At 48.0% G+C, this 13,525-nt stretch overlaps 1 protein-coding gene across 14 annotated transcripts in view; it reads left to right on the top strand.

The window, feature by feature from the left end:
• The window catches only part of EML6 (EMAP like 6), a 251,024-nt gene that overhangs the window by 226,718 nt on the left and 10,781 nt on the right, over positions 1–13,525 (top strand). For 9 of the 14 annotated variants that reach the window (XR_010149134.1, XR_008546240.2, XR_010149133.1 and 6 more), the window contains 7 exons: positions 1,224–1,302; positions 2,992–3,121; positions 4,937–5,035; positions 6,316–6,489; positions 10,079–10,287; positions 11,403–11,560; positions 12,520–12,682. Coding sequence is in view for 8 of the 14 variants with exons in the window: in XM_063789079.1 (XP_063645149.1) it covers positions 1,224–1,302; positions 2,992–3,121; positions 4,937–5,035; positions 6,316–6,489; positions 10,079–10,287; positions 11,403–11,560; positions 12,520–12,682 (1,012 nt within the window). In the remaining 6 variants the exon portion in view is untranslated. The remainder of the gene's footprint in view (positions 1–1,223; positions 1,303–2,991; positions 3,122–4,936; positions 5,036–6,315; positions 6,490–10,078; positions 10,288–11,402; positions 11,561–12,519; positions 12,683–13,525) is intronic. The other 5 variants (XR_010149136.1, XR_010149135.1, XM_024354352.3 and 2 more) reach the window with 3 other exon arrangements.

Raw genomic sequence — 13,525 nt, 5'->3', positions numbered from 1 at the left:
AGCAAGTTTCTCCCCAGCACACTCTAAGCAGAGTCCCCGGGCGCATTCGTAAAGTCAAGGAGAGTGTGCGGGAAGCATTGACAAAGCTTCCTTTTCTCTCCCTATTCTGTAGGCGCTTTAGTGCAGAGTTTGCCCAGAGACGCCAGGGTATGAGCTTTCTGAATTTGTAGACTGGTGCACTCTTTCATTTCTGTTTTAGTTCTTTGCTGGCATGCTGGGGAAGCATGGTGTGTGCCACACAGGAATGTCTGTTCACTTGGAAAATGCTTGTGCATGAATGAGGTGGTTGCTAATGCGGCTCTAAACTGTACTAAGTTTCTCACTTGGCTTTGTTTGCTGCTTACAAGGGGATCAAGGTAATCCTTCTCTTTGCATATCCCGGGAGCAATAACTAATTACTTTGGAACGTGCGGTGGGAGCTGGTACAGTTCTTTCTCGACCCATCCATAGAGAAATCTGATTTAAGGAAACCCCACATCACCAAGAACTGGCCTACTCCTCTAGGATTCCATTAGGGCTTACACATTATATAATCTCTTCATTAAATTTGGAGGCCCCAGACCGCAAAACTGAGGCGGGAAAAGCAACCTTTGGTGTGGTAGCAGCTGAATGCAGACCCGAGTCCTGAGGCGAGGGCGGAGTGGGAGGCGGGAGTGCTGTCTGTCTCCTGTCCCTCTGCTTCCTGCCTGCCTGTCTCAGAAGTGAGGCCGACCTAGGCACTTGGCCTGTGGTCCTTAGGGCCCTTTCCGAAGCCTGGCTTGTAAGTGCCACTTCACGCCACACCATGGCCATTGACAACTTAATTCTGAACAACATGAGCACATCCCTGTCTGAAAAAGGTCAGCAAGGCCAGGAAATGTGGCCTCCCGCCCCTCATGGTCAGGCTTCTCCTTGGTTTTGAACCAAGCCCCTCTTGTTTCAAGCCCACATGTTCTTCCTGCTCCCCCTGCTCCCAGGAGAAGGTTAAGCAGAGGGAGGAGGGCTGACCCTGACCACGGTGCCTCAAGCGTGGGGAGGCCCAACCCAGTGCCTGTGAATTCAGGCTGGGTCCCGTGGCAGGCGGGGAGTGAGAGAGGAGGGCAGGACTGAACAGATCCAGGTGGAGGGGCCTTTGAGGCGGGAGGAGAGAGGAGGCCGGCACTGGCCTAGACAGGCCACACCGGGAAGGCAGCCTTGCAGCCCTTGTTCATTGCTGTGCTTCCTCTGGCCGCTCTCTCTTCCAGACCACCCGTTAGCCGAGCAGCTCCCCAGCCTGAGAAACTGCAGAAGAACAATATCACCAAAAAAAAGAAACTGGTTGAGGTGAGTTAAACAATTACTTGTAGTCTGATATTGACGTTCTAAGACATACCTGGTGGACATCCCCATCTGCACATCCCAAAGACACAGTCAAGTGAAACGGAGTAGGTCCCTTGGGCTCTCTTTTGTCCCCTCTCCCTCCTACGTAGCACTGTGTCTTCCATCCCAGGGACCAGAGTCGCAGCCACTGTATCGTATTCCTGCTTCCCCCAGCCCTGTCACCAGGTCCTTTCAGTACTAAATCTAAGATGTCCTGTGTCCCTCAAGCCTGGCTCCGTTTCCCTCCACTTGGTCCCACTCAGACCCTCAGCATCCCTTCTGTGGAGAAGAAAGGAAAGAGACAGGGGAGCACATATTCACTGTCTCTAATGTTGCCTGAGCCCTGACTGTTTGCCGGGTGCCCTGCTCCATAGCCACGAAGCGTTTCATACAATCTTCACACACAGGAGGGACGCACCATTACTGTTTCCATTTTCCCGACGAGGACGCTGTGGCTGAGGGGAGTTAAGGGAGTTATCAGGTCCCAAGTCCAAGATCACCAAGCCAGTAAGTGGAAAGGGATTTGAACTCAATTGTTGAGACTAGGCTCTCATAAAGTCAGAGGCCTCCTGACTGTTCTGCCTGACTTCAGACTCCACCCTCTCTCTCTGACACATGCCCCATTGCCTCCAGAGTTGGTTTTTTAAAGTATACATCTTCCACGCCTCATGCTGGCCTTCAGACCTGGGAGAGTCCCACATTGCCAATGGGATTCAAGTTCATGGTTTCAAAACCTTACCCAGAGCCACCTTCTAAGCTTACCGCCTATGATTCTTCACCACAGTGCAAATCTCTGGCCCCCCAAACCCACCGCTAGTGTTCTCGGAAGCTGCCTGGGACTTTCAAGCCCCTGTGTTGTCATTCCTTCTGCTTAGAAGGCTCCTCCTGCCAGCTCCCAGTACCCTGGTCTTTCCAAGACCTTCTCCAGTATCTTTTCTGTAGAGTCTTTCCTGATGCTTCTCACCCTAAACCTTCCTGCAGTTCCCTGCCCACACCCCATCCTACCACCTGCACAGTGATAGGCACAGAGGAGCTGCCTGAGAGGTCTGTGTTGGATTAAGAACTGATCTGAATCAGCCACTGTTCTTTGTCTTAGAAGACAAGACAGGAAGATGAGAAAGACTATAAACCTCAACAGTATCTAGTTTTTGGGGGAAAAAAATGGCAAATATGTAGCAACTTTGTAGAGCAAGCACCAGGCAGCAGAACGAGCATGGCCTTTGACTCTATGTTCTCCTCTACCCACCCTGGTCACGTTGATGAGAGTTTATTAGAGCAAACCTCTGAGCCACCATTCAGCTCACCCAGAGTGCCTGCCAAGGCACAGACACAAAACTGCTAGGTACCCTTTACAGGGCATCAAATCTCTGGACTTTGGCACACCGACAGAGCCAGGAAGTAAATCTGGGTTTTTTGGAAAGTCATGGTGATTCTGTGTGTTAGGCTGCCACCCCAGCATTTCAGAAAACTAAAGAAGGGGCTGCATTTTCTCCGCAGCCAGTCAGGAAGCAAAATGTTTTCAGTGAGTGTGTGTTGGCGTCACCAGCCATACCGTTCCTGGGACACACGAGGCTGCTCACGCAATGTGGGTGTGTTCCTCGGCTCTCCCTTCCTTCCTCTGAGGGTCACATTGATCTGTGTGTGTGAATGCAGGAGCTGGCTCTAGACCACGTGTTTGGCTACAGAGGTTTCGACTGTCGAAATAACCTGCATTACCTTAATGATGGCGCTGACATCATCTTCCACACGGCAGCGGCTGGCATCGTTCAGAACCTCTCCACAGGTAACCGGGGGTTAAAAAATACAGGTTTTTCTTTTAGCTCTTTTTTACATGCTTTCCCCACTCTTTAGATGCCCAAAAGCTTAAGCATTTTCCTTCCCTTATAGAGCCATTCCCCCCAATTCCAGCATGGTCTCAGTTAGGCCTGGTAATGCTCAGGCTCAGTTACCAGAGTCAGAGCCTTCTCTCTTTCTGACCTGAGCTTGACCTCACCTCATCATAGGCCCTAGAGAGAAGGTGGCCATGTTGACACCAGCCTCTGTAGCCGACAGCCATGGAGAAAAGCAAGAGACAGGGTGTAAGGAGTGGAGAAATTCCTTGGAGACCATAACCATGAAGAAATCACAGAACTTTGCCTATTCATTTTTACAATGAGCTATTTTTTAACAGCTCAGATTTTTCAAGTTGTATTTTGACAGTTTAGCCACATTTATAATGAGAATGAAAACAATTAAACAATAAACAAAAATACCAGGCCCGGCAAGGTGGCTCATGCCTGTAATCCCAGCACTTTGAGAGGCTGAGGTGGGCGGATCACCTGAGGTCAGGAGTTCGAGACCAGCCCGGTCAACATAGAGAAACCCCATCTCTACTAAAAATATAAAAATTAGCCAGGCATGGTGGCAGGTGCCTGTAGTCCCAGCTACTCAGGAGGCTGAGGCAGGAGAACCCAGTTTGAGGTTGCTTGAACCTGGGAGGTGGTGGTTGCAGTGAGCCAAGATTGCGCCATTGCACTCCAGCCTGAGCAACAGAGGGAGAGACTATTTCAAAAAGAAAAAAAAAAATACTCAAACCACATGGTGACTCAAATTTTAAAAATGAACATTTCAAACAAAAAGAACCATTCAGAAATTAACAGAAAACTATATCATTACCACCAGATTTAAACAGGTTCACATTTTGCCTTATTTGCTCTGCCTCAAGAAAAAAAAAAAAAAAACACTTTTCATTTAAAATTTTTGTTCTTTGTCAATTCTGTGTAGTTGTTCATACATAGATTTAAACAGTGAAATCACTGGGCACATGTTGATTTGTGTGTATCTGAGGGGGAGGAGGACCTTGACATTGTCTATATATTTTCTTCACTTTCTAGCCTTGCCATCATATTGGTAGCAGTACACACCTTCCTTGTGTATCTACACCATCATTCATCTTTAGGTTCTTGAGCATTTGGGTGGGTTTAAAGTGGCTATTATGGAAGTCAGCAAACCCATTTGCTTTGATAGATGATAAAGTGCTCTTTCTTCCACTTCCTGTGACATATGTCGAGTTAGGGCTTTCCAGGGTAAAGCCATCACCTGTGCTGTCCAGGCCCCCAAGTGGATTGGCATTTGGTGAGCAAAGGTGATTAGTCCCTGAGAATTTCATATTCCACATGAAGAAGTGGTACCATTTTGCTCAGTAAAGCATCATCTCCAGGCCTCCACCCCTACTTCTGCCCAGATGTGGACATTGAGAAGCACCAGTCCTGTGCCATGGAGTGGAGGAGACTTTGACCTTCATCATTGTGGACTCTGGAAACCCCTGTACTTGAACTGTGCTCTGGACCCACACAGAGTTGTGGGAAGTATCGAAGAGCAGCTTGAGCGTATCAGATAACAGACAGTAGCTCCCCTTCTCCCAGACCCAAAACAGAATATGAACATTCCAAAAAAACGATCCTTCATCTCCCCAAGTGTGATTCTGGAAGTGAGAATTTGAGGGCTGTAAGCTCTCACTTTTATAAGAAGTATCCAATGGCTCCACGCGATGTTTTGAAGTTGCCCTAAAAGGTCTTTAGGTTCCACTGTTCACCCTCCCATGATCTCTCTCCCCCAGGGAGCCAGAGCTTCTATCTGGAGCACACAGATGACATCCTCTGTCTCACAGTGAACCAGCACCCCAAGTACAGAAACGTGGTGGCCACCAGCCAGATAGGTAGGAGGTCCTGTGGCAGCTGAGGCTCTCCCAGCTTGCAGGGACGCTGACCTGTCAGCAATTATTGGGAGAGGGAGTGGGTGGGTTGCTTACATCCATCCCTTCTTGTTGATGTTGCTGTTGATTTTTTGAGTCCTGAATGTATCTGTGTCACCTGAGTTGACACACCCAGTGACTGTGATTCTGAGGGACCATAAAGTCTGACCAGCGCCTGAGAGTCCAAGTAAACGATGGCCCCCATCCCTGTGGACTTGTAAGAATAGTTTTTCAGACCCCTCCGTGTCTTTTGAAGCTGGTGATTGTGCTTGGCCAGGGTAGGTTTCAGGAAGTGTGCCTGGACCCCCTGTGCCCTGGGAAACTGCCGGTGACAAATGTGAACTGATTCACATTTATGAGAAGTTTGTTTTCACTTAGTCATCTCGAGCAATTTTTACAACTTCCTGCTTGTTTTCATTGAATCATGTCCATTTTTAAGTTTAATTTGGAACTTTCTGATGCTGGTGTTGAGTGCTTCACTGTTGGAAACGTGACTTATTTTAGCTATTGTTTTCCCTTGACGCTTCCTCATTGCCATTGCTCACCCAATGCAGGTGATATTACGGAAACCCCAGGTAAGGCTGTTCCATCCGTGAGTAGTTTGAATCTGCAGAGCAAAATCATGTCATTCTATCATGTTTGCTGATTGTATCTTGCCGAATTGCAGATACAAATCATTGACCTCACCAGTTTCCTTCGCATAAAATCCTCTGCAAGTGTGTGTGTGTTGAACATAAATGTCCGTAGGGCTCTGCCTTTAAAAGCAAATTTCCTCTAGTCTTTCTCCTCTGGCCAGGTCAGGCTGTAGGTCTCTTATGCCCAATGACTGTAACAGCCCTAAACATTTGTCTTAAAAAAGGCTTTTGCAGGCCGGGCGGCAGTGGCTCACATTTGTAATCCCAGCATTTTGGGAGGCGGGCGGATCACCTGAGGTCAGGAGTTCGAGACCAGCCTGGCCAACATGGTGAAATGCTGTCTCTACTGAAAATACAAAAATTAGCTGGGCGTGGTGGTGCGCGCCTGTAATCCCAGCTACTCGGGAGGCTGAGGCACGAGGATCGTGTGAACCCAGGACGTGGAGGTTGCAGTGAGCTGAGCTGGTGCCACTGCACTCTGGCCTGGGCAACAGAGCAAGACTCTGTCTAAAAAAAAAATAAATAAATAAGCTTTTACATGAACATAAGCATCGCCTTGGCTCTGCCATTTGTCAGCCTTACTTCTTTGTCATGCCTCTCCACACTCAGGGACAACACCTTCCATCCACATATGGGACGCCATGACCAAACACACCCTCTCCATGCTGCGGTGCTTCCACTCCAAGGGGGTGAATTACATCAACTTCAGTGCAACTGGAAAGCTCCTGGTGTCGGTGGGAGTGGACCCTGAGCACACCATCACTGTCTGGCGATGGCAGGAAGGTAAACCAGCACTGGGCTTTCTGTCCCTCCAGGGTGTCTGCCTGTGGGTGTCGAGCCTGTGGGCTCGAACCCAGATCTGCCTCACTCCGAAGCCCGCCGTAGGCACTGACTGCTGCTGGGCAAGTGGAAAACAGGGCACTGGGGATCCTGGTATAGCTGCCCCACTGATGCCAGTGCATCCCAGGGTCCCAGGGCCAGGAGGAGGCTGGCCAGGGACTCCAGGGCCCATTAGTGAAGGGGCTCTGAGGAGGTTCCCCGATGTTGGCAGCCCTCCTCCTCGGAAGGCAGCAGCCTCCCCGACATCTGTCTTAGCCACCTTCCTACCCAAGGGTCCTTGTCTTCCGTGCTCTTTCTGATGGCCCCTGGATCCTACTACAGCCCTATCACTTTGTCTGCTTTATTTTAGGAAATGGGATAATGTTTTATCATAGTCTCAGAAATATTTAAAATTTTTTAAACATTTTAACACTTTCGAAATAGGGATTTATCTTATAATCCGGGTTTACATTTACTGTAACAGGATTTCTTTCTAGTCCTCCCCCAATACATGCACACACACCTCACACACATGCACACACACAAGCTGCAACTGAATGTATGGTCATCTTAGAACTAAAGATGTGCAGTCCTCCTCATATATTCTCAGGTTGGGTACTGCCCTGGCAAGAGCGGATCCAATTAGTCAGGACATTAATGAGGTCTGTCTGCAGCTAGGCAGCCTGTATCTGGGACACGCTCTACCAGGCAAGCGCAGAGGTGTCACTTCTCCCACCCAGGGCTCTGGAGTCCCATTATCTCCGCATCTTCCCATGGAGGGGGTGGTGCGTGGAGGTTGTAAAGAGATCAGCACACTGGGGGAAAGTTCCAGTCCCTCCTGAGCACCCCCATGTGAGGAAAAGAGCCTGACAGCTTGCAGACATTTGTGATGATACCATATTCCTTCAGAAGGTGACATGATCTATAATGTTTCTAGGAAACCACATGTTCTCATTCTCTGGTTCACCAGTATATCTCACCCAGATGGCTGCATAGTCAGTATCCCAGGGGTGCAGATTCATTCCTTGTGATGTCAAGTGGCCAACTGATTGACCAGACTCAGCCCAGAGAAATTGAGCATCTTAAATGATAGACATAGAGCATCTTGGAGTGGGAAGAACTAGAGAAGACTTCCTGCAGTCAGGACCCATCCTAAGGAGAAATTCCTTCAAATGAACCCCTTTGTCCTTTCAAGGGGTGTGGCTTTCAAGGACCCCTTGAATACTTTCAAGGATGTGGCTCTCATCACTTCACAAGGCAGCCCACACGCTGTCAGAAAGCTCTTGCGTAAAGCCCCTTCTTATGTGGGGACAGAAATTGCTTCATTATATGTTTCTTCTGTGCTGCTAACTCTGTTCCTAGATCCTTGGAAGAAAGCTCTCACACTGGCCCCGCTGCACGGCCTTGTCTTTTTAGGTTCAGGCTCACTGTCTTCACTCCCTCTACCTGTCCTCCAAGCAGTGCCTGCTTTGGCCTGCCCTAGCACAGACTCTTGCTCACCCAGGGTCCCTTCTGACCTCCCAGGGGAAGGTTAGAGGAGCCAGGGCTTTTAAACAAGCTCCCGAGGAAAAGAGGAGCCTGCTCTTGTTTGTACAGAGGGTTGTGAGCCAGTGCTGATATCTGACCTATCACTAGCCACCACCTCTTCCGGGTTGACCATGGACATGTCATCTCTCCTCCCTTCCTTCTCCAGTGTGGGTTTGCCTTCATTTCAAGTCTTACTTACAGATAAATAGCATGTGTTTGGGGAGGTTTACATACATTTTATGTATCACTAGAGAGCCTATTATTCATTCTTCATTTATTAGAGGATTGTTTTGGGGAACGTGTGTGTGTGTGTGTGTAGGTAAAAATAAAGTAGACCTAAAAATGAGCTTATTACATAAAATCCATGTCGTCAGGTCCTAGGTATATGTGTAATTTGCTCTGAGCAGACTAGAAGCCAATGCAGAGAGGGATACAGGTGTCTCCACAATTAGAAGCGTCCATGAAATTAAAACAAGGGAAATATAAACAGTGGCTTTGAAAAAATGTGCAACTCATTGTTTGTTTGCACTTCTCCCATGACTGGTGAGCTGGAATCTCTTTCCATCTCATTGGCCACTTGTATTGGCTGCTTTTGTAATTTACCTGTTCAAATCCTTTTACTACTTGGAGTGGGAGGGTTGTTTGTCTTTTACTTATAATTTGTAGTTCCTTATAGATCTTTAATGTTAATCCTCTGAATCTTATAAGCATTGCAAGTGCTTTCTTCCAGTATGTTGTGTTACTTTGTTTATGGTATCCTTGGAGACCGTGGGTCTTAAAACCTCTGAGCCCTAAGTAGAGAGAGATCTGCTACAGTAAGTCAGAGATTCCATATGCAGAGAGAATTACAGCTGGGAGAAGTTCTCTGTGGGTCCCCCCAGCCTCGCCTGGAAAGAGATTCTGTTAGGGAGTATCAGAGGGGTGGCCACAGGCCCAGCTACATCAAAACCCCCCACCATCATGGTACTAGAAAGCTGTCATAAAAACAAATGCGAAGTGATGAGAACGAAGAAGAAAAAATAGGTGTGTGAATAATCAAGGGAGGGGTGACAAGAAATCGGAACAAAAACATTCAGAGTAAGTTAAAGGGTAACAGGTTTAAAACAAAAATTTAAAACTCGAGAGCTTAAAAATAATGAGATTAAAAAAGAGGTGAGTTTAAAATACAGGCTAAAAGAATAGAAGCCAAGAAATTTTAAAAGGAGCTAAAGGAGTGATGATAATACTGTTACTACTACTACTAATACTGGCTAACACATGATCACTCAGAGTATCAAGCACTGTGCTCAGGGCTTCACTTACTTCAATTCTTTTTATCTGCACTGCACCTTCTGAAATAGGAACGATTATTAGCCCCATCTTACAGGTAAGGAAACTAAAGCACAGAGAGCTTAAATAATTTGTCTAAAGTTGTTCTACAAGTAAATGGTAGAGTTGGAATTTTATTAAGACAAAGGTTAAATAAAACTCAGGAGACATAAATAAATGGGGTTAAGGAAAAAAAACTAGTACTTAAAAGGTAAAAAAATTTAAACCTAAACACCACAAAATAAAAAGGAAAACGGGGAACTTAAAGAAAATGCAGGAGAATCTTAGGGAAAAAAAAAAAGCTCTCTAGAGGAATGTGAGTCCCAGTGGCCCTCTGGGAGCGGCTCTGTCATCCTGTGGGGGGACAACTCCTGTGGTGATGCTGGGGACTTGATGGAAGGGGGATGGGAGATATCTTTAAGCCACTTTGCTGCCTTCTCATATCTGGAAGCTTCCATCTCACAGGCCATCCTTTCTTGCTACGTTCATGAATGCCTGGGTTGGGGGATCTGTTACCAGCACCTGCTGCTCTGGAAACTTGCCAGACACACTTTCCCCGGTGCCACCTGGGGAGTAGTGTCTGAAGGGGAGAGAGTGCTGTAAAGAAGAACTGAGGCATGGCTTACGCCTGCTGGGGTGGAGACCTCCTGGGCTGCGGCTCCCCCGGCCTGGCCCATGAAGCAATGAGGAGCCTCACTGGACTCTGTCACCCACACAGGTGCCAAGGTTGCCAGCCGAGGGGGTCACCTGGAGCGCATATTTGTGGTGGAATTTCGCCCCGACTCAGACACGCAGTTTGTATCTGTCGGGGTCAAACATATGAAGTTCTGGACCCTGGCAGGCAGCGCCTTGCTTTACAAGAAAGGGGTCATCGGGTCCCTGGGAGCTGCCAAAATGCAGACGATGCTCTCCGTGGCCTTCGGTGCTGTGAGTTCTAGCAGATACTCCCTGAGAAGGGGACCCAGACCCCCTGGGCATGGGCATGGGCAGGAGGGGAGTTTGGCCAAGAGGCTGAAAACAGCAGGAAAGCCATTTCCACATTTGCTCCTGTACTGGCTTATCTGCAACCACTGCTCCTTTTCTGTGGCACATATGGGTGGGTTGGCTACATATATATATATATATATATTTTTTTTTTTTTTTTTCTGAGACAGAGTCTTGCTCTGTCACCTAGGCTGGAGTGCAGTGGCGCAGTCTCGGCTCACTGCAACCTCTACCTCCCAGGCTCAAGCGATTCTCCTGCCTCAGCCTCCCAAGTAGCTGGGACTATAGGCACCTGCCACCACGCCTGGCTAATTTTTGTATTTTTAGTAGAAACAGGGTTTCACCATGTTGACCAGGCTGGTCTTGAACTCTTGACCTCAGGTGATCCGCCTGCCTCAGCCTCCCAAAGTACTAGGATTACAGGTGTGAGCCACCTCGCCTGGCCAATATTTTTTTTTTCTTAAAATATTAACCAGAAAAGGTAGGACACCCACCCAGGACAGGAGGTTTGTTGTTCTCAAGGCAACCCTGAGTTGCAAGCCCCAGAGGATATTGGGAACAATTTCCACTGTAGATAATGATCCTTTTTCTTTCCAGCCCTCTTGTGCCACAGATGCCCCCAGTTACCACCCTTAAGTGGGCTATGGGGTGCCCTCAGCCAATGCAAGCTCCAACTTCGTGGTCCTCCAGGAGTGGGTTTCTCCCTCTTGTAGAGGAGCCCTAGGAAAGTGTCCTTTGGCCTGGAGTCTGCCCCATCCCTGCTGTCACCTGGGCCATGCTTACAGAAGGGAAGTCCTTGTTAATGCACAGCTGTGCTCAGAGGGGAAGTCAGATGCCCAAGCCAGTTAAATATAGTGAATTTCCAAGCCAGGTGACTGCCTTGTGATGTGCTCTCGGTGATTTCTTTGCAAATTCTGCTGCTTTCCTTAGCACAAAGAGATCAAACTGCCTAGACATGTCTGCGTCTCTAGCTCTGGTTCCTTAATGAGAGAATGGGTGGCTGGGGAGGGACCCGCTTGAGTGTGTTCCGGGTGTAGAAGATGTTCTTTTGTTTACAGAACAACCTCACTTTCACGGGTGCCATCAATGGAGATGTCTACGTCTGGAAGGACCACTTCCTCATCCGGCTGGTGGCCAAGGCTCACACAGGCCCCGTGTTCACAATGTACACAACTCTTCGGGATGGACTCATAGTGACCGGCGGAAAAGAGCGGCCGTAAGCCAAAGCTCCTGTGGAAACAACTTGTCGTTTGTTGTTATCTTGGGAGAAACTGACAAAAGTGTCCCCAACTTGGAGAAAATGCAGATTGTCATCCTCCTATCTTTTTTGCATTAGGAAGATCAGTCTGCTCTCTCTCCAAGAGGGCCCTAAGTCAAGATCCTCACAAGGAAGAGAGGAGTGCAGAGGTGGTTTGATGATAGTTTAAAAACCTGAGAGAGGCATGGTGGTTCACACCTGTAATCTCAGCACTTTGGGAGGCCAAGGTGGGCAGATCACCTGAGGTCAGGAGTTCAAAACCAGCCTGGTCAACATGGTGAAACCCCGACTCTACTGAAAATACAAAATTTGGCTGGGCATGGTGGTGGGCGCCTGTAATACCAACTACTAGGGAGGCTGAGGCAGGAGAATGGCTGGAACCCAGGAGGCGGAGGTTGCAGTGAGCCGAGATCGTGTCATTGCACTCCAGCCTGGGCGACAAGAGTGAAACTCCATCTCAAAATAAATTAATAAATTTAAAAAAAAATCTTGAGAGGTATTCTTGAACAAACCACAGTGACTTTGCTGTTGATAAAACATTATTCTTAGTAGCTCTGTGGAGGAATGGAGGAAGGAGGAGAAGAGGGGAGATGCAGAAGCAAAGCCTGAAGACAGGAGAAACATTTCTATGTTCTAATCTAATAAAAAGTCTGAATTTCCAAATTACGTTTTCTTTCCTCCCAAGATAGTAGCATTTGAAGGCATTTTAGGAAATCTGCAAGCTCAGGAGGTTGGGATTGCTTAGCAGCAGGGCCTAAGAGAGAGGCTGCCTGGAGGGTCTGGACCCTGGAGGGTCTTTCCTTCTGGGCCCCAACTGTCCAGGACCCTGATGACTGGGAAAGAGGGGAGAGGGCTGGAGGGGGTAGTGGGTCTTAGGATGAGGGTTAACAGCCTGAGTCCCTTTCAATCTTTTTTAGGACCAAAGAAGGAGGTGCTGTAAAATTGTGGGACCAGGAGATGAAGCGCTGCCGGGCCTTTCAGCTGGAGACCGGGCAGCTGGTGGAGTGTGTGCGCTCCGTGTGCCGTGGAAAAGTGAGCACAGCCAGCTCCCCTGGGGGCTGGGCCAGGGAAGGGGGAAGTGTAGGTACCCTCCCAGCCGGCACTTTCTCTGGGCTGGTTTGTTTACTCCTTGAAACAAGGCCTCAATACGTGAATTGTGCTGTAGTGGGAAGCAGCTTAAGAGAGTCAGACTCCCCCAGGAAGAACCAGCTGGGTGACCTTGGGTGTGTTCCTTAATGTTTTTGTGTCCAGCACACAGGTTTGTCATGAGGTTTTTGTGAGGGTCACATATTTATACATGACAGTGCCTTTCATCTTACCTGGCATATAGTCCCATTCAGGAGATGTTAGCTACTAGTATTATAGATGATATCCTCATAAGCTCAGAGATACTAAATAGTTTGCCCATGCCCTAAGCTATAGGGCCAGTAAGGAGGAGGGTAAGGGCCACCAAACTGTCTGACTCAAAGCCATTGGTTTCCAACTCGTATTTGGGTAGCGTATCAAAAACAACTGTCGGGTTTTAAAGAATATGGATGTCCGGGCACCCACCTGGAGCTGGTGAATCAGAATCTCAGGAGTGGGACCTGGACCTGTATGTTTCCTTCTATTTCCTTCTATTTAAATTCCCCCAGGAGATTTGATGCACTTTAAAGCCAATCTCCAAACTTCTATTGAATACCTTGTGTTTGTTTTTAAATATCAGTCTAAGAATTTGCTTTCTAGATGCTGTCCATGAAAAAGGCAAACTGGATATGGAGTACCACATGATTCAAAACTGGGGATTTTGTTCTTAAATAGCTAAGTGATGCCCACCTGGAAGGGTAGTTATGGGAGATGAAGGCAGGACTATGCCTGGAGCCTGGAAGTTATCAGGAAGTAGTTTTTTTTTTTTTTTTTTTTTTGAGACGGAGTCTTGCTCTG

This window comes from Pan troglodytes, chromosome 12 (assembly GCF_028858775.2).
Source record: "Pan troglodytes isolate AG18354 chromosome 12, NHGRI_mPanTro3-v2.0_pri, whole genome shotgun sequence".
Taxonomy (NCBI): domain Eukaryota; kingdom Metazoa; phylum Chordata; class Mammalia; order Primates; family Hominidae; genus Pan; species Pan troglodytes.
This window is presented reverse-complemented; position numbering and strand designations above follow the sequence as displayed.